Source organism: Anabrus simplex, chromosome 1, assembly GCF_040414725.1.
Source record: "Anabrus simplex isolate iqAnaSimp1 chromosome 1, ASM4041472v1, whole genome shotgun sequence".
Classification (NCBI taxonomy): Eukaryota; Metazoa; Arthropoda; class Insecta; order Orthoptera; family Tettigoniidae; genus Anabrus; species Anabrus simplex.
Window position 1 is genome coordinate 1,639,837,096 of NC_090265.1, and position 20,583 is coordinate 1,639,857,678.

Sequence of the window (20,583 nt, forward strand, 5' to 3'; positions counted from 1 at the left end):
GGGAACATAAAAATTTTCAGAGTGTCTCATTTGAACTTACGTTTTGCGACAAGCTGTGGAAACAAAACTTTTCTTGTGAATGTTGCCATTTTTCAAGTACCACATTGAACTTGTGTTTCATGACGAACTGTGGAAACTTACTGTCCTAGTAATAAAAAATCCTTATACAGTTGTTGAACACTTGTATAGTTATACAGGGAATAAACCCTGTATAAGTGTTTTATATTTTTCTTACTAATAAACGTAGTATACGCATTGTATTACTATACAGCACGTATACACTCGTTCCAAGGCGCAAGAATCTCTTCCTGTAGTTCACTGGCGTTTTTTGCACGTTCACCGCCTTTATGATCGCTTCTGCTGGTTACCTACGAGCAAAACTTTCCGGAAATTCGTGCAGTAGCATGGCATATCGAAAAGGCATTGGCAACACAAAGTGAGACAGCTGGAAATTGGCTTATACTGATATAAACATTTTTTCAGCTTGCTTGTCTAATGAACACAAAAAAATAAATGGAAAAGCTTAAGAAAAGATCAATAGCTCCTAACTGGGATAGTACGGAAAACATAGGCAACTGTAATTGAATCGGCGAGTTGAAAATGTACACATTCCAAAATCCTTACTTTTCAGGAGGAAGGAAAACTTTTTTCTGTAGCTAAAAGAAAGGTATAAAAAAAGTTTCTGTTAGGCATTTATACATCATATTTCTGCGTATTCAAGTACAAAGTATGGAAATCGTATTACGTACGGTTTTCAAGTTATACCATTTTTTATGTCGAGGAATATGTCCCTTTTTTAAGGTACTCAAAGTTGATAAAGAGCTTTGTAGAGGCAGATAATGTATAATAAACTCGCAATTTCAAAAGTCTTAAGCAGCAACACATTAATTAGCCCTACACAAAAATACGCCCAACCATCATTTCTTTTATTGTCATTCATTGTCATTCAGTCTCTTTAAAGTGTTTTATTTTACGAAGATGTCTAGCCTCCATAACCTCTGAATGGTGTATGACTTCTATGTTTAAAATACCGTGAAGGTCATCAACGTTATCGTCCATTCTTTCAATGTGTGTTCAATGTTATATGGATAAGTCAAATATTTCACCACGATTATATTACTGTAGACAATAAATACCACGAAAATAAACTGCTCACTCGTTTCTTTTTCCGCTACTCGCTGCTATACAGCGCTTATACAAGGGTTCTGGTCTGCATAAGCAATTCAATGAATAACTATAAAGGAAGTATACACAGGAGGCTTATACGCGGTTTATTAGTAATGAATTTCACATAAACGGTGTATAAACCTAGTATAAATGTTATACACCATTTATTAGTAAGACGGTTGAAGTATTTCAGAGTATTACGTTCAAACTTATGTTTCATAACAAACTGCGGGAACATGAAATATTTTTCGAGTGCCACACCTGGACTTGTGTTTAAACTTGTGTCATCGTAACAGACTGTGGAAACTTACGAGTATCCATGCCATATCTGAGTTTATGTTTTCCTCTCGTAAAGTTCCGAGGGGATATAGAACCTTTCAGTGTCATAATTGACCTTATAATTTATACTTCGTAATCATTTTTCATGGACAGTGTTAGACTCTTTCCAAGTGCAGTTTTACTTCAATGATCACTTAATGACATTGCGTAAGTCTTCAGGTACACGTAATTTTGTTTATAGACGGAACATTTCCGAATACCATTTCATTTACTTAATTTATTACAAACGTGCCAATGTGTCCTGAACTTGCATAAACTGTGCACCTTGTGGTTAATATTGTGCTCTAATCATAAACTGACGAGATCAGTGAATTAAGAACAATGATGACAATGATTAATGACCCAATAGAACATTCTAGTCTGCCATGCCAATGTTAACAAGCTCCATGAACTTGACATTATAAATTACACATTACTTTCTCAAGGATCAATTCTACTAACGTCTAACACAAGCTCAAACGTCTTCTTTTCAAGTGAATTTATTAACATTTATGACTCAGCGAGGTGTTTGAATCAAGATTTTAGTAACACTTGACATATTTCATTTGCAATGAGTGAACGAAATAATTTAAAGGTCAATCTAACAGTGCTACAAGTAAGTTGAATGTCGTGTGGGGAACTTGTGTGTGAATCACGCCTCACCTTTCATCATCGTCGTGGGAGACGAAACCCCGGAATGTGTGCGCCTGGAGAATCGAGAACTCTCAAATCCTCGAACTTTGAGAAATTCCAGAACGTTGCAAGTGATAAAAATCATTGTTATCCGTATTGAAGATACTGAATGTAGGATGCTAAATGGTTTATTTTGTCACCTATTCAATACATACAAAATATTTTACATTTAGGAATTTATTTTAATTCCGCTTGGGACATGTTTCGCCCTTCATTGAGGGCATCATCAGTCAAATTACCTTCTCAAGGCAAAAATCAGGTACCTGATTAGCATTTAACATGCACAAATTAATACACATTACAATGAGGAAATTAAGTATGAGAAACAATTGTACAATGGTGATGGTTAAACAATATAAGTTTAAGAATAGATCGGCACCAATGCTTAATATTACTGGGTAATTATAGCAGAGTTCTGTAGTGGTGCTCTGAAGAATAATTGACACACTCTTGGGAAATTATAAAGTTTATAAAATTATTTACAATATAGCAGTCAGGGGGGAAAGGGTATAGTGCTCGGCGTCAATGTTTGTAACAAAAATTACTGTCAATGGTCGGATTGATACTTTCAAAACCATATTCTCGAATTCAACATAACCTTTAAAAGTCGATGTAGGCCTAATTTACGCGGTACAAGATTTCTTTCAACTGACTAGGAACAGTATACCGGTGACCAAAATACAATGTAAGATTTTTAAAAAAAAGGGATATTGCCATCATGTTGGACGCTTTTGTATCTAATGTGCTTTATTTTATTAGATAAGAGAATGAAAAACTACTTGTGGTTGATTGTTGTTTGGCTTGGTGTTACGGGTATTACATTTTTCGAAGAGTTTGGTTGATCGAAGTTGCTGAACTGAAAGAAGTTTTCAAAGGAATTTGACAAAGTTTTCAGAGGAAACTGACGAATTTTCCCCAGTAAAACTGAATGTCAAGTTTCGAGATTTATAAGTCGAGTACCGGTAATTAACGTTTGAAGCCAGCCCCGCGGTCTAACTTGCCTGCCTCTCATCCAGAGGGTCCAGGTTCGATTACTGGCCAGGTCAGGCAATTTTACCTGGATATGAGGGCTGGTTCCAGGTTCAGTCATTCTATGATGACAGTCGCTTGGTAGGCGGAAGGCCCATTGGGGCTCTACTTTGGCTTGGTTTACGGGGATTTGTAAGATAAGTATACATATTCCATTTTTGTGATGTTTAGCCAAACCGTTGATGGTTCATTTGTTCCCAAATTTTCCGTTTTCCCGTGTTGTATGTTTTTTTTCCGTGGTCCCTCCAAAAACGGAGAATCGAGGTTCCACTGTACGAACATGAGAATAAAATGCAGATATCTTTAATGGTTTAAAAGTTGTTTCCGTGTAACATCTTAGGTGAATAACCCTGTATATAAATTCACAGCCTGCTACTTTTCACCGATTTCCTTTTTTTTCTTCTTTTCAAAATCACACTTGTTTGAGAACATCTCAGTGAATGAAGTAGCAGTTGAGGTCGAACAGGTGACAAAAGCACGGTGATAATCGATAATATTATCGATACATTTACCGGTCGAATTTCAGCTACTATCTAAAGTCAAATCCTATTTGACCGCAGGAAGCAAAAACAAGCACAAATATTCAAAATCTGTACAATAATGCTGGTCATCCATACAACCGTCTATTCAGTACATTCAGCTGTTGTACCTCATCTTCCCCCCGGTCGTATCATCTGCAAACATCATTACATTAATTCTTTCCTCTCTATAATCTTCCCTTGCTGCCCTTAAGATGTCATCCATCACCATTATGAACAGTCAAGATGAAGGGACACTTCCTTGTGTTAGTCCATTATCAATTCCAAACTATTCTGATCTACCCACTGTTTTCTTCACACAGCAGCAACCATTATCATATACCGCATTTACTCGTGTCTTACACCCCCTCGCATACAAGACCGCCCAATGTAATTCAGAGTAATTCATCAGAAGAACGACGACTCCGCTTCGAAACGGCTACAAGCCTTATGCAGTTCTGATGACATCACACAAATTTGTGAATAGTTTTGTCCATACGAACCACGCAATGAAAACACGCGTCGCGTCATGCGGTACATCTGTGTCTTGTAGTTAAGAAATGTCCGCCTCTGTAGCGTAGACCTACTGAAGCTCTGATGATGTCACACAAATAGGTGAAATAGTTTCGTGTCCGACCCGTGCATTGCAAGCACACATCAGTTGTGTATATACGTCTGTGTTTCGTAGTTTAGAATGTCCACCAACGTAATTGTTAGCACACCGAGCTCGATAGCTGCAGTCGCTTAACTGCAGCCAGTATCCAGTAATCGGGAGATAGTAGGTTCGAACCCCACTGTCGCTAGCCCTAAAAATGGTTTTCCGTGGTTTCCCATTTTCACACCAGGCAAATGCTGGGGCTGTACCTTAATTAAGGCCACGGCCGCTTCCTTCCCACTCCAAGCCCTTCCCTGTCCCATCGTCGCCATAAGACCTATCTGTGTCAGTGCGACATAAAGCAACTAGAAAAAAAAAGTTGTTAGCAAAATTACTGTAGCTGTCGTTCTCGGGAGCCTGCGTTAGATTCCCGGTACTGTATTGCCAGAGATTTATGAATGGCAGGAAGGTTGATTTGCGGAAAAATGGTACATGCAACTCCTTTTCACTGGGGGCCTGTCTCAAAAAGAGCTGCACCACATGGGGATGAGGAAACAAGTTTATTTTAGTTAAATATTCATGGTTGTTGCTTAGGCCTATTAATATAGGCAGGCAAGATCATTAACAAAGTGATAGTTTAATATCTCAGAACTCAGGCCAATATAGGGTTTTTTGGGAGAGAAGTAGGTTTAAAACGTGATAAAAACAATCTAATCACAACTGTTTTACTCGCCACACACCTAACAAATAATAGATTTATGTCCCCACTTTCAAAGATTTTCAGAAACTCCAAACAAAACATACTAGGGTATGCGTCAATTAAAAAAAAAATGGGAGACAACAAACGTAAGAAATTAAACATTATGATAAAATGTATTACCACCACACCTGTAGATATCCATAAATGCGACAAATTTTTATGTGCCTTCTGACCCTAACTTGGCAGATTCGATCCTGGCTCAGTCCGGTGGTATTTGAAGGTGCTCAAATAAGTCAGCCTCATGTCGGTAGATTTACTGGCAAGTAAAAGAACTCCTGCGGGACAATTCCGGCACCTCTGCGTCTCCGAAAACCATTAAAAATAGTGGGACGTAAAGCAAACAAACTTTCCTGTCATTTGTTTTCTTTCTGTCGTGGAACTTCTGGCACTATCCGAGCAATACCATATCTAACCTAAACAATGCAGTTTCTTGTTATCTCATTTACAGCTGTTTAGGTAAATCCTGATGTAATAAATGTAAGAGAACAAGCATGAAGTATACTTAAAAATAAGGGTCTGGCTTTCAACAGCCGCAGTTATCAAAAGAATGCTTCCAGTCACTATGTATTACATTCAGAAATACAACTCCGTAACATACTGTCCGTCGCTGCCGGGACAAAACCTCGTATGTGAAATATTTTAGCTTAGAACTTTCCCGATAAGGTTCTGTCATCTAAGGTGCAATATTGTGTGATATTTTCAAGGCATTCTCGCCCTTCATAATGTATGCGCTGCGGGTTAGTATATCGCCAAAAATATCATCACATAGGAGGTTTTGTCCCAGCAACGACGATACGCTAGTTATCTGCCAGTGGTTTGGCATGCTTTCAACAACATGGCTTTATTCAAAAGGAATGGCTTCTGCTACACATACACCAGCTGGAAACATCAGAGACCATCTCCAGAAACCATTTGAGAATTGCTTCACACAGTTTGGACTTTATAGTCGAGAACAAAACTATTTTTAAAAGGTTCAAAAAGAAAGTTGTAACAAGTTTTTACGACCGTATACCCTTCCTGACATTGACCTCATCAGAGGAATTAATGAGATGAAAGGGATAACGTGATATAACTAAAACATTATATTTACTTAAAATGTAGGCCTAAAAGTCGTGTTCACCATTTATTGCCTTTTTACATTTAGAAATACTGCCTTCCAACGAAAACAGCCAGTATAACTCAAATACATTCATAGGTTTGTTAAAGAACAGTGTAGAATGTTTACATGTACAATTTATAGCTCTTCATAGCCTAGAAGTCATGTTTTTACAGCACAAAATTTGAGGTTATCGCATAACGGCTCATTCCACCTCTGTCATTGTAATGTCCGATTCCTTCTCTGTTACTAATATTGCTGCTGCCTGGACACCTTTTCCAAATCTGATCTCACATTCGGCAGTTCACTGCATATTTCCATCTGTTCAGGGTCATTTCTGGTTTTGTCAGTATTACTCCTTTATTCTTCACAAACCCTGTGTTCACTATTTCATTCCTAGAGTTTCTTCTAGTTCAAAATTTTTTTTTTTTTTCTCTCCACAGTTCAAATCTTTCTTTACTTCCAGTGTCAATGTTTCCGAACTTCTCTTTGGCTGCTACTTTTTACAAACTCTTTTTGCTGCTATGTATTTCACTACTCTTTTCAGTCTTTTCCCTTTCTTCCAAGTTATTTTTTCTTTTCCCTTACCTTTTCACTCTATCATTTCACCACACTGTCCCTTTTGCTACTTTTCTTGATGTTCTACAACATGTTTTCTGTGCACATTGTACAAATGCACTCTTAAAATTATCCCATTCCTATTCAACATAACTAATAGTTCTTTTAGCTCATATTGCTGGTATTAGAACTGCATAGAGCAGTGTCTTCCTTGTATGATTTAATAGTAAGAACCCCAATTAGCACCTAACCATTGGTGAAAATATATTCAACTTTATTCTAAGTTTAAGAAAAAATTATTTTATATAATAGTTAACATTATCAGATATATACTAAAATTGATCTTGAAAATGCACAGAACGCAAGTAAAAAATTAAGAAACACAAAGGTTAATAAATGGCCTGCTGGTTGTTAATGGGCTAAAAATCTAGGGGGGAAGGAAAAAAAAAGCAGAAAAAGAAAACTTAAAACTAACCTGTCCATATTCCGAATCTGATTGTGGAGAGCAAGAAATGATACAGGAGAATCTATAGCTTCTCTTGATTTAGCACATAAACGAACCACTTTGAGACCTGTGCGATGAATCTTTTCAGTCAATTGATCAACAGCAATATTTGATGGAGCACAAACGAGAACAGATCCTCCACTCTGTTTCACCAAGTGATAAACAATAGTTGCTGATGTTACAGTTTTGCCAGTTCCAGGAGGACCTTGGATGAGAGACAATGGGCGCTGCACAGCATGCTTCACAGCATACACCTGAAACATTACAAGTGGAGAGATGAGTTCAGAGAACAAGTCATATAGAGAGAGAAGACAAGAACAGTTCAGAGAACAATATAATTTAATGGGATAGCACTATACCAGGATTAGAGATAGTAATGGATAGGGACCTGAAAAAAATCACATTTGCAATAAATGCAAATTTCTGAATCTTGTACTGAATCCAAGCCTACGGTAATTCTAATGTGGAATAAAATCATTTTTAAGCATAAGCAGAAGTGCGAAAAAATGTGAATTGTGACACAAAATGTGAAATTAGAATGAACACGCGATTTTGGTGCAAATTCTGCAAAAATGTGCTATTTTACTGGCAAAAACAACATTTCGGCAAAACCGTGAGATAAACTCAAAATATGATGCATAAATATCTAGACCGTTCTGATCGATGAAAAAAAGTAGCCGATCGATTGTTGCCGACTTAAATCGATATTTACAATGGGAATAGCAAGGGGAATAAGATCTGTATCGATTATTATCGAAATGTAAATCGAGTGTCACGGAAATAACGAGACAGACGCAGCGTTGTTTTCCTGTTCAAAACTGAAACTAGTGAAGAGTAGAAAGTCGAGCGATCGTTTAGGTTATGGGGCGCACGACAAAAACTGCGCACAAAAGGGCTCAGCAATATGCAAAGGATGGATTATATGCCACAGATTCAGCGACAGTGTTTTGCAAGTATTGCCGAGTAGGGTCGGAAAAAGAAGATTGCATTGTGAAACATGTTAAATCTGAAAAACACGTGGGTAAGCGACGCGATAACGAAAGTTCAAACCCTGCTGCTAGTACGTTTCAAAGAAAGCAATCTTCTGTGCTTACACAGATAGTGTTAAATGACGAAAAATTTCCAGAGATAACTTCTCGAAATGCACAGTTGAAGTATATGCCAAAGCAAATATACCTCTGGGAAAGCTGGAAAGCAAAGACCTAAGAGCCTGGATTACTGAGTTTTCAAATGAAGAGCTGCCATGTGTGAGAACTCTACTTGAAGTATATTTACTGGGTACGTTTCGATTTCATTGATCGGGTACATTTAGGCATTACGACATCAAAACCACGCGCAAAATTGGAGGATACCGAATATGAGTGCGATTTCCATATCGAACTATCTTGCCCGTACCTAACTGATTCAGTAATTTAAATTATATTGTTATAATATGAGGTCTTCCTTTCTAGAAGTTGCATCTGACCACCAGAAAAGAATAGCAGAGGCTGTAGTGGGGAAGAATATCAACATACTCTGTGATGAAACTACAGACAGAATGGGCTGTTGCGTTTTTATCATCATATTCTAAGTCCCAGCCGGATCGAAAAGAGAGCTGCACGTTGTTTCTGTGAACTATCTTGATGCAGGAAATGCTACAAACTACTCTTGTGCTGTTTTAGAAGCTCTGCGCAGGTATAGTGTACCATATGATGCAGTTGAGGTGTTTGTTAGCGACAGTGCCCCCCGTACATGACCCGGTGTTATGAAACGTTAAGTGTGGTCATAGGGGATCATTTAATGCATGTGCAGTGCTGGGCATACAAGACCGGCTTGGTTGGCAATAGTTGGGTCACAGTGATGACAGATTTAAATCATGTGGTTGCAATGGTGAAGTCTGCATTTTTGAACAAGAAAACGAAAATATAATTATTTGCAATTCTTAACATCAAAGTATGGTGCTTCAAAGGAAGCAAAGTTTTACCCTGCACCTGTCATAACCCGATGGAATAGCTGGTTTCAGGCTGTCTTCTATTTGAGTGCTTACTTTACTGATGTTACATTTTTCAAAATGTCGGACATGAAAGACCAACAACTGTGGTATTAAGTACCTGACTGATCTGAGTGACCGAGAAGAGAATAGGCTTCACTCCCACATGATTTTTGTCACAGATCATGCAGCTGGATTGGTTGACCTCCTTTCTGAACTTGAAGGGTCTCTGTATCGTACCTCTCATCTCCTTTACCCCAGACTGCATAACCTTGACGCCAATTTTACCTTCATTTGTAAGGGGAATTTTTCTGCGGCACTAATGATGTTTTAGATTAAGCCCACTCCTCTACAGCAGGCTGCATGTAGAGACACATTTGTCAAAGCTGCTCATTCTTCACACTGCAAGCTTGCCACATTGAAAGCTAAAGACCCCAACCATAAGCATTTTGTGTCAATTTCTCAAGCGTTGTATAAAAAAAATATAATTTTGAATAACACCGATAAATTAGATGAGCTTGAGAAATTGTATGGAGTAACAGATCTCTCACGAAACAATATCTGGTCTGGTTACTGTTCTCTGAAACATGTAATTTAAACCCAGATGAAAGAAAGTGAAAAATATGATGTCATGCTTGCATTAACTGTTCAGACAGTTCAATATATTTGCTAAATACTGTCTTGAGTTGTTGTGGACCCCAACAAACAATGTAGATAGTGAGCACGTGTTGTCTCATTACAACAGTGGTTACAGACAGACTGTGCAAGTCGAAGAAAAAAACAATGCCGAAGTACTGACAATGCTTTTGTTTGAACAATGAATTTGTATTGTGTGTGAACCAAGAACAATAATTGCACTTCATAAATTAGGAATCGTAAAAAATAATACCATTCGGCATTAGCCCGAGACGGACACAAAGTAGTACACAACGTGCTCTCAAACCATGTACAACTTCAAGACCACAATAGCAATAATTTCTACAATATCACACAACTACAAAAGAGAAGGAACCTCCACTCTGGTTTATTGTAACACATCATCTTAATATGGCAAAGAACACTACGACTCATCCTTTAATGTAAACAACTGGATTTTATATACGACAAGCTGTTATTTCTGCACTTCCTTCAGGCTACTTCTATATTTTATCTTTTAGAGATGCAAAATGTTCTTATGCTTTGTGTACATATGGCAAAATATTTTAAAAATGTGATATTGGTATTTTAAATGTAACTCATATTACAATTCAAGCTACTGAGTTTTTTAACATAATGCACAGTGGTGAACAACTGGACTTATAAAAGCACTTAAACTGAAGAATTAAGAAATAATGCAAGAAAAAGATAAAAATTTCATTGTTTCGTATTGAAAAGTATCACAGTTAAATTGAAATAATAAATATGGTAGTTCAACCTATTCAATAGAAGTAAATAAGAGATGTAGAGATTACATTCTTATTTAATTAAAAGTGGCAATGGTACCGGTTTCGACCCCGGTCTGGGTCATCAGCCGATTATAACTCGAAAAACAATGCATAAGTAAGAAAGAAGTTAACGGTCAAGTCCACACAATATCAGTTGAAGAGGCGATATAAAAATGACGGGGGTAGGCACTGTAAAATTCAGAAGAAGTGGAATGTAAGTCACTTAAAAGAAGTAATGCGTAATCTTCCGAGCATCAGCACTGCACATGACTTTAGATCTTCATATTTGGATTGTGTTGCGACTTTGTGCCTGACGGTGTATGCAGTCTGGCTCATTGCTTTTCGTGAACATTGTGAGACAGTGCCAAACATTGCCCACCACAATAGTGCAGGTCTATATGCCTACTTGTTCAGCGGATGAGGAAATCGAAAGAATATATGAAGAGAGAAGATTTAATACAATATGTAAAAGATGACGAGAATCTAATTGTGATGGGAGACTGGAATGCAGTGGTAGGCCAAGGAAGAGAAGGGAATAGAGTAGGAGAATTTGGATTGGGACAAAGGAACGAAAGAGGAAGTCGGTTTGTTGAATTCTGCACTGATCATAATTTAGTCCTTGCCAATACTTGGTTCGAACACCACAAACAACGGCTGTATACGTGGACAAGACCTGGAGACACTGGAAGGTATCAAATAGACTTCATTACGATTAGGCAGAGATTCAGAAACAAGGTGTTGGATTGTAAAACTTTCCCAGGAGCAGACGTGGACTCTGATCACAACTTGTTGGTCCATGAAATGCCATCTGAAGTCGAAGAAATTAAAGAAAGGAAAGAATGCAAGAAGATGGGATCTAGATAAGTTGAAAGAAAAGAATGTGAGGGATTGTTTCAAGGAACGTGTTGCACAAGGACTAAATGAAAAGGCTGAAGGAAAGACAACAGAGGAAGAGTGGATGTTCATGAAAAATGAAGTCAGTAGGGCTGCTGAAGAAATGTTAGGAAGGAAGAAAAGATCAACTAAGAATCAGTGGATAACTCAGGAGATACTAGACCTGATTAATGAACGACGAAAATACAAGAATGCTAGAAATGAAGAGTGCAGAAAAGAATACAGGTGATTAAAGAATGAAGTGGATAGAAAGTGCAAGATAGCTAAGGATGGCTGAAGGAGAAGTGCAAAGATGTCTAAAGTTGTACGGTCCTAGGAAAGGTAGATGCTGCATACAGGAAAATCAAGGAAACCTTTGGAGAAAGGAAATCTAGGTGTAAGAATATTGAGAGCTCGGATGGAAAGCCACTTCTAGAAAAAGAATACAAAGCAGAAAGATGGCAGGAACATATCCAACAGTTGTATCAAGGTAAAGATGTACATAATTTGGTTCTGGAACAAGAGGAGGTTGTTGATACTGATGAAATGGGAGACCCAATTTTGAGGTCGGAGTTTGACAGAGCTGTGAGCAACCTGAATAGGAACAAGGCGCCTGGAATTGATGACATTCCCTCTGAATTACTGACTGCCTTAGGAGAAACCAGCATGGCAAGGTTATTTCATTTAGTGTGCAAGATGTACGAGACAGGAGAAGTCCCATCTGATTTTCGGCAGAATATTGTTACACCTATTCCCAAGGCGGCCGGTGCTGACCATTAGTTTAGTATCTCATGCCTGCAAAATTTTAACACGTATTATTTACAGAAGAATGGAAAAACAAGTTGAAGCTGAGTTGGGAGAAGATCAATTTGGCTCCAGAAGAAATGTAGGAACACGGGAAGAAATCCCGACTTTGTGTCTGATCTTAGAGGATCGAATCAAGAAGGACAAGCCCACGTACATGGCATTCTTAGGTCTAGAAAAGGCATTCGATAATGTTGACTGGACCAAGCTATTTAAGATTCTGAAAGTGATTAGGATTATATACCGAGAACGAAGAATTATCTACAATCTGTATAAAAATCAGTCTGCAGTGATAAGAATCGAGGGCTTTGAAAAAGAAGCAGCAATCCAAAAAGGAGTGAGGCAAGGCTGCAGTCTGTCCCCTCTCCTTTTCAATGTTTACATAGAACAGTCAGTAAAGGAAATCGAAGAGGAATTTGGAAAAGGAATCACAATCCAAGGAGAGGAAATCAAAACCTTGAGATTTGTAAACATTTTCGGAATACTCAGGTTATTGAATGCAGCAGTTTTGAGAGATACTGTTATACAAAACATGGCCTCCATCTAAACAATTCAGGTAAACGAAAGATAGCAAATATTGTTCTAGATTTTATTAATCTTAAGATATGTACTGTAAAACAGGTAACTCCCTTGAATTATAATACTGACCAGGAAAACTAGTAGAAAGAGCCAGCTGTACTTCAAGCTGGCTCAGTCAACTAGAAAAAGAAACTCAGGATAGTAAGGAATTTCAAGTTACCCAATTGCAACAGTCAAGTTTTAGGGAGGAAAGGGGTCTGAGATTGCTCTTGGTAAACTGTCAAAGTGTAGTAAATAAACAATTAAAATTCAGTACATTGATGGAATCTTATGAGACTGATGTGGTGATAGGAGTGGAATCGTGGTTAAAAGAAGGGGTGGGTAATAGAGAAGTATTTCCAGAAGGGTACACAGTCTATCGTAGAGACCGAGGAGATAAAAAGGGAGGGGGGAGTGTTTATTCTGGTGAAGGAAACTTACTGTTCACATGAATGGTTTACCGATGAAAGGGATGAAATATTAGGGATAAAATTAGTTTGTGATAATATGAAGGTGAGAATTATAGGAACATACAGGCCTGGAAGAGAGGAAAGAGACATGGAAATCTTTGAGAAAATAATAGATTATACTCATAAAAACAATAATAATGATATGGTAATAATTGGGGGAGATCTAAATTTGCCTGAAGTTGAATGGAATGGAGCTGCAAGTGAAGCCCATGAACAGAAACTGGCAAATAAGTTAATTTGGGAGGGAGGATTTACACAAGAAGTACAAGAACCAACTCGTCTCAATAACTTACTAGATGTATTCTTGGTTAAACCATGGGAAATTGTTGATAAAACTGAGGTAATTGAAGGAACAGGTGACCATAAGGCTGTAACAATGGATGTAGGACTTGTACCAAAAAGGCTTAATAAGAGGGTTACACAAGACAAGAAATTGTACAGAAAAACTTAAGTTGATGAATTTGGGACTTACCTTAAATCACAATTCAGTTGTTGGATAAGTGAAGGGAGTAACGTGGATACACTTTGGGCTAAATTTAAAGGAATCATTTGGGAAGGATAGAAGAGATTTGTACCTGTTAAGGGTAAAATGACCTCAGACCCTGTTTATTATACAAGGGAAATAAGAAAATTAAAAAGAAAATGTAGAATAGTAAACAGGAAAATCAAAGAGGGTAGGGAGAGTAGAGAAACTAGAAAACAGCTAATGAGGGAACTGAATAGAGTGAAAAAGGAAGCAAAAGAGAATTATATGAATGGCATAATTCAAGAAGGTAAATGACCACAAAGGGAAATGGAAAAAGCTGTATTCATATATCAGGAATCAAAAAGGAAAAGGAATCCAAATTCCTACAATGGTGGGAGAAGGGGGTGAACACTATTTAACAGATACTGAGAAAGCAAACCTATTTAGTAGGGAATTTAGAGATTCAGTAGATGATTGTCAAGAGTTGGAAACCGAAACAGAAGATAGAGAGGGAGAGAGACAGAGGGAAACAAGAAGCTTCTCATTCACAAATGAAGATATTTTCAGAGAAATCCAACTGCTTCAGCAAGGAAAAGCAGCAGGAAGTGATCAAATTACTGGGGAGGTATTAAAGACAATGGGGTGGTACATAGTGCCTTATTTAAAATTTCTCTTTGACTATGTCATAAATAATAGTGTAATACCAAAGGAATGGAAGGAATCTATAATACCAATTTATAAAGGAAAGGGTGATAAAAGGAAACCAGAGAACTACAGACCAATCAGCCTGACCAGTATAGTTTGTAAAATACTGGAGAGTTTAATATCCAAGTACATCAGAGGGATATGTGATGATAAAAATTGGTTCATGAGGAGCCAGTATGGATTTAGAAAGAAATTTTCTTGTGAGGCACAACTGGTGGGATTTCAGCAGGGCATATCAGATCAATTGGATTCAGGAGGTCAGTTAGATTGCATAGCCATATATCTTTCCAAAGCCTTTGATAGAGTGGAACATGGAATATTATTAAAGAAATTGGAGGGAATAGGATTGGACGTAAGGGTTACACGTTGGATAAAAACATTTCTAAATTCAAGGGTTCAGAAAGTCAAAGTAGGAAATAATGTATCTCAGGAAGAGAAAGTTTGGAAGGGAATTGCACAGGGTAGTATAATCGGTCCATTACTTTTCTTAATATACGCAAATGATTTAGGGGACAATATAACATCAAAAATAAGATTGTATGCAGATGACAATTGTTTATAGAGAAATAAACAACATTGAGGATTGTTCAGAATTACAAAGGGACCCTGAAAGTATCCAACAATGGGTTGAAAATAACATGAAGGTTAATGGAGGCAAATCAACTGTTACAACGTTTACAAACAGGAGCTTTAAAACTGAATTTGAATATACTTTGGATGAGGTAGTTATCCCAAAAGATGGTAAGTGCAAATACTTAGTGTGAGATTTGAAAGTAATTTGCACTGGAAGGGTCATATTGATGACATTGTTGGGAAAGCATACAGATCGTTACATGTCATAATGAGGTTACTTAAAGGATGCATCAAAGAATTAAAAGAAAAAAGTTACTTGAGTATGGTTCGTCCATTATTGGAATATGCAAACAGTGTTTGGGATCCTCACCAAGAATACCTAATAAAAGAAATAGATAGTGTGCAGAGGAAAGCAGCAAGATTTGTAACAGGGGATTTCAGGAGAAACAGCAGTGTATCAGAAATGTTAAAGGAACTTGGGTGGGAAACTTTAAGTAAGAGAAGGGAGAAAACTAGACTTGTAGGATTATATAGAGCCTATACAGGAGAAGAAGCATGGGGAGATATCCGTGAGAGGCTTCAGTTGGAAAATAATTATATCGGCAGGGCTGACCACAAATATAAAATTAGAAGGAATTTTAGCAGAAGCGATTGGGGTAAATTTTCATTCATTGGGAAGGGCGTGAAGGAGTGGAACAGTTTACCAGGGGTAGTGTTTGATCCTTTTCCAAAATCTGTACAGATATTCAAGAAGAGAATAAACAACAGAAAATCAATGAAATGTTAGAGGGCATTCGACCAGTGCAGGATATTGTAAATAAAAAATGTGTGTGATTAAATTAATTCCATCCCCTGGTCTATGGAGTTTGGACAGCCAAAGTAGGGGACTGCCTGTAGGGGTGAAGTACAGTGGGGACTTCGAGGGCCCTGGGACCGCTACGGTAGCTGTGAAGGCCCTTCAGGAACTCTGAAAAGTGGTGGCAAAAGGGGCTCTGGTTAAGACGCAGCAGGTCGTTATGCTACTTAGGATCCAGGACGGGTAAAAAATAAAAAATAAAAAAAATAAATGCAATGTAAATATTAATCTTATACCAGTTGTATAGTATCATTTGTAGTAATTCCACATGCTGTATATCAGTTGACTATATTTGTAAGTAGTACAGGAGATATTATAAGTAGAATTTTGTAAACAATATAAATTTATTAAGGATGAGCTGTGTGTTTAATAGAAAACATTGTTAGCGTAAATTGTATAATATTGTATTATAGGAAAATTTTCTTCTCTTGTTAATTTAATATTTAGTGCTTGACAACAATGTATTTTAGTGTACCATTTGTCACCGAGGTAGACACCTCATTTGCAAATAAAGAGATTTTGATTTGATTTGCCGATGATATTATTTTATCTGAGACTGCAGAAGATCTCGAGAAGCTGCTGAATGGTATGGACGAAATCTTGGATAAGGAGTACAAGATGAAAATAAATAAGTCCAAAACAAAAGTAATGGAGTACAGTCGAACGAAGGCAGGTGATGCAGGAAATATTAGATTAGGAAATGAAGTATTAAAGGAAGTAGATGAATACTGTTACTTGGGTAGTAAAGTAACTAACGATGGCAGAAGTAAGGACATAAAACGCCGACTAGCACAAGCAAGGAAGAGCTTTAAGAAAACAAATCTGCTCACTTCAAACATTGATATAGGAATTAGAAATATGTTTTTTAAGACTTTCGTGTGGAGCGTGGCATTGTATGGAAGTTAAACATGGACAATAACTAGCTCAGAAAGAAAGAGAATAGAAGCATTTGAAATGTGGTGCTACAGAAGAATGCTGAAGGTGAGATGGATAGATCGAATCACGAATGAAGAGGTACTGAATCGAATTGGTGAGAGAACGATTTGGCAAAATTTGATGAGAAGAAGAGATAGAATGATAGGACACATCTTAAGAAACCCAGGACTTGTTCAGTTGATTTTTGAAGGAAGTGTAGGTAGTAAGAAAGGTAGGGGTAGACCAAGGTATGAATATGACAAGCAGATTAGAGTAGATGGAGGATGCAACAGCTACGTAGAAATGAAAATTTTAGCACAGGATAGGGTGGCCTGCAGAGCTGCATCAACCTGTCTATGGACTGATGACTCAAACAACAACAGGGTACAATGATAATAGAAGTAGAAAAGTAGTATTATATGCACAATAAATTAGTACTATAACAATTTCTTTCTAATTGCATTCGTTCAATACGACTGTTTGCAACCCTTTGTCCCCAGTGATGCATTTTGCAACAGACTCATTCTGGGCTTGTATGTGCGGGACCACAGTAAAACATTACCGGGAATTATTTTCTAATACTAACGAACCACCATGAAACATTTCAGCTGTTTTTGAAGAAAAAAAGTTCTGGAAACTAATGGGTTCACATTTTGAAGGTTTAATTGCTGAAGACATTGAAGTAAAAGTCTTGTTTCGCTCTGTTCTACAGCATCATCCACAATAGCTTGAACAATGGAATTGGAGATAAGGATTCACCTTCACACTCTGCCTCCAAAATTTTTGTAAAATCACAGACTATAATTTTTTAATTCTCATACAGTTTTGCTGAATGTTTCAAATCCTTCACTTTCCAACACACTACAAACTGGCCGCTTAATATGTCCTTGAACATTTCTCCTAAATGTTAACCTTTAGAATGTTCCACAGCAAAATTCTTAAGTTTTCCCATTGTTGCAGGAAGGAAGTCTTCGAAGAATCTCTTTATGTATTAATATAAATGTGAATTACAACTATGTGCTTACAGCATTTGGAATGGCCTGCTTTGCATTCACACTCGGCTGACTCAACATTCCTGTTGCAATCGATCAGTTAATATTTTTTTAAAAATTTTTTATTTGCTAGTTGCTTTACGTCACACCGACACAGATAGGTCTTATGGTGACGATGGGACAGGGAAAAGCTGGGAGTGGGAAGGAAGCAGCTGTGGCCTTAATCAAGGTACAGCCCCAGCATTTGCCTGGTGTGAAAATGGGAAAGCACAGAAAACTATCTTCAGGGCTGCCGACAGTGGGGTTCGAACCCACTATCTCCCGAATACTGGATACTGCCCGCACTTAAGCGACTGAAGCTATCAAGCTCGGTGATCAGTTAATATCAAACCAAGACTTGCATTAATTAAAAATAATAATAATAATAATAATAATAATAATAATAATAATAATAATAAACTCCGCCATTGCCGGTCCCAAGCCCGGGGCCCCATCTTGCAAGTGATGGGGAAGGAGGAGGGGGAGGAGTAACAACCTCGTAAAAAAACCTGGGTCCATCTGGCTCCGGATGGTAGCACCCTGTAAGGGCCCCTGCCTAGGGTTAAAGGTGAAACCTGGTCAACGGTCTCGAAGGCGGATGAGGAATTTAATGTCCCAACGGTGGAGAGAGCGGAAGAACCTAGTGGAGTAAAGCACGAATAAAAAATCATTTCGGACTAACAATCCGATCTTATCTTGGAATTAATTTCCTACCTTGTACAATGTACAATTTCAATTGCAGAATGGAAAGTCCGCTGAATGAAAGCACTACCCCAGGTGGTAGCTCGGAAGAGAAATCCACCATTGCGTTATGCAATGCATCGGGACCTAGGGTTCTGGGGAGTCCCAACATCTGCAATAAGGGTGAGTCGGAGCATCCTTGGAATCCTTTCAGACTTAAATTTAAGAGGAAATTCTTTGCAGGCACTCTTAATGTAAATTCCTTGCTAAAAACCGGCAAACAGAAAGAACTGGAAATTTTCTTAGATAGACATGAAATCCAGATCTTAGCAGCTCAAGAGACACGGTTTATGGATGAGAATGTAACAGAAACCAAAAACTATAGAATCTTTAAAGGTAAACCAGCAATCAAAATTATGAAAGGAATGCCACTACTAGGTACCGCCTTTTATGTCCATAAAGCAATAGTTGATAATGTTATGGAATTTAAATCTAGTTCAGAAAGGTTATCTCTTCTCACACTTAAATGCAAGAACAAAAAGTATACATTTGTTAACTGCCATGCACCAATAAATGAAGATAATAGCAAGAACCCAAGTAAAACTGAAGAATTCTGGAGTCTTCTAGATGATGAAATGTCAAAAATTCCAAAATCAAATATTATTCTACTCGGTGATTTTAATGCACAGATAGGCAAAGAAAAAGTTTTCAGCAAAACAGTAGGGGCATATCCGGCACACAAAAGAACAAACAAAAATGGCATGAGACTAATCTCTGTAAATCCTTTCACCTAAAATTAATGTCGACCTTCTTCAAGAAACTTCCAAGAAAAGCTAAAACATGGGTGTCCCCAAATCCGATGTTAGGTGAGTTTCAGTTGGACCATGTAGCTATTTCTCAAGAAAGTATTAAGGAAATTATGAATGTTAAAGTAATAAGAAGTGGGGAGTTTGACTCCGATCATTACCTCTCTAAAATTAAGCTAAAGCTTCTACCTCGCAGGAATCAAAGAAGGCCGAGAAAATTAATGAAATACAACATAGATAGGCTCAACATTACACAAGCAACTATAGAAAACTTTCAGGAAGAAATTAAAATAACTCAGCATGGCAAATGGCCAGAATTATCTAAACAGATTAATAGTGCAGCGAAGAAAGTATTTGGATCAGTTAAAACTAAAAAGAAAGTATGGTGGAATAACGTATGTGAGGAAGCACTTATGGAAAGAGTGAAAAAGTGGAAAAAATGGAAATGTTCCGGAAAGAATGAACACTATGAGCTATTTAAACAACAAAGAAAGGAAACAACAAGAATAATAAGGCAGGTTAAAAGATCTTTTGAAAAATCGCAGCTAGTAGAAATTGAGAATAATTTTGTAAAAAATAACTCCCGAAATTTCTATCAGACCTTTAAGAATAACCTGAAAGGTTATCAATCCCGGAGCATTTGCTTCAGAGATGCAAATGGTAATATTGGCCTTAACAATGCCGAGAATTGTGAGATTCTGGCAAAACACTTCGAACACCTGCTGAACTGCCCTGAGCCAAATCATAAATTAGAATTTTCAGAAATTCAGGAAAATCTAGAAGCTGATTCACCTCCAACAGCGGAAGAAATAAAGGAAGCAATAAAAAATCTTAAAAATAACAAAGCTAGTGGGGAAGACTCCATAACAGCTGAACTTTTAAAATGGGCTGAACCAAAAATTATAGAAGATCTACAAATAATCTTTGAAGAAATTTGGGAAACAGAAAAGATCCCAGAGGATTGGAAAGTGGCTCTAATACACCCATTACACAAGAAGGGTAACAAGCAGGATGTCAACAACTACAGAGGTATATCTCTCTTGCCAGTTGCTTACAAGATATTCTCAACAATACTACTAAATAGAGTAAAATCTACACTGGACAGTCAATTGGGTGAATATCAAGGTGGATTTAGAGAAGGAAGACCTTGCTCCGAACAGATTTTCAACCTGAAATCTATAATTCGACACAGATTAATAAACTCCAAAGACAT

The 20,583-nt window shown here is 37.5% G+C and overlaps 1 protein-coding gene across 2 annotated transcripts in view; it reads right to left on the reverse strand.

Annotated features, from left to right (window-relative positions):
* Upf1 (Upf1 RNA helicase) overlaps positions 1-20,583 on the reverse strand; it is a 232,129-nt gene that overhangs the window by 119,940 nt on the left and 91,606 nt on the right. For both annotated transcript variants that reach the window (XR_010858658.2, XM_067138359.2), the window contains exon 9: positions 7,210-7,493. Coding sequence is in view for 1 of the 2 variants with exons in the window: in XM_067138359.2 (XP_066994460.1) it covers positions 7,210-7,493 (284 nt within the window). In the remaining variant the exon portion in view is untranslated. The remainder of the gene's footprint in view (positions 1-7,209; positions 7,494-20,583) is intronic.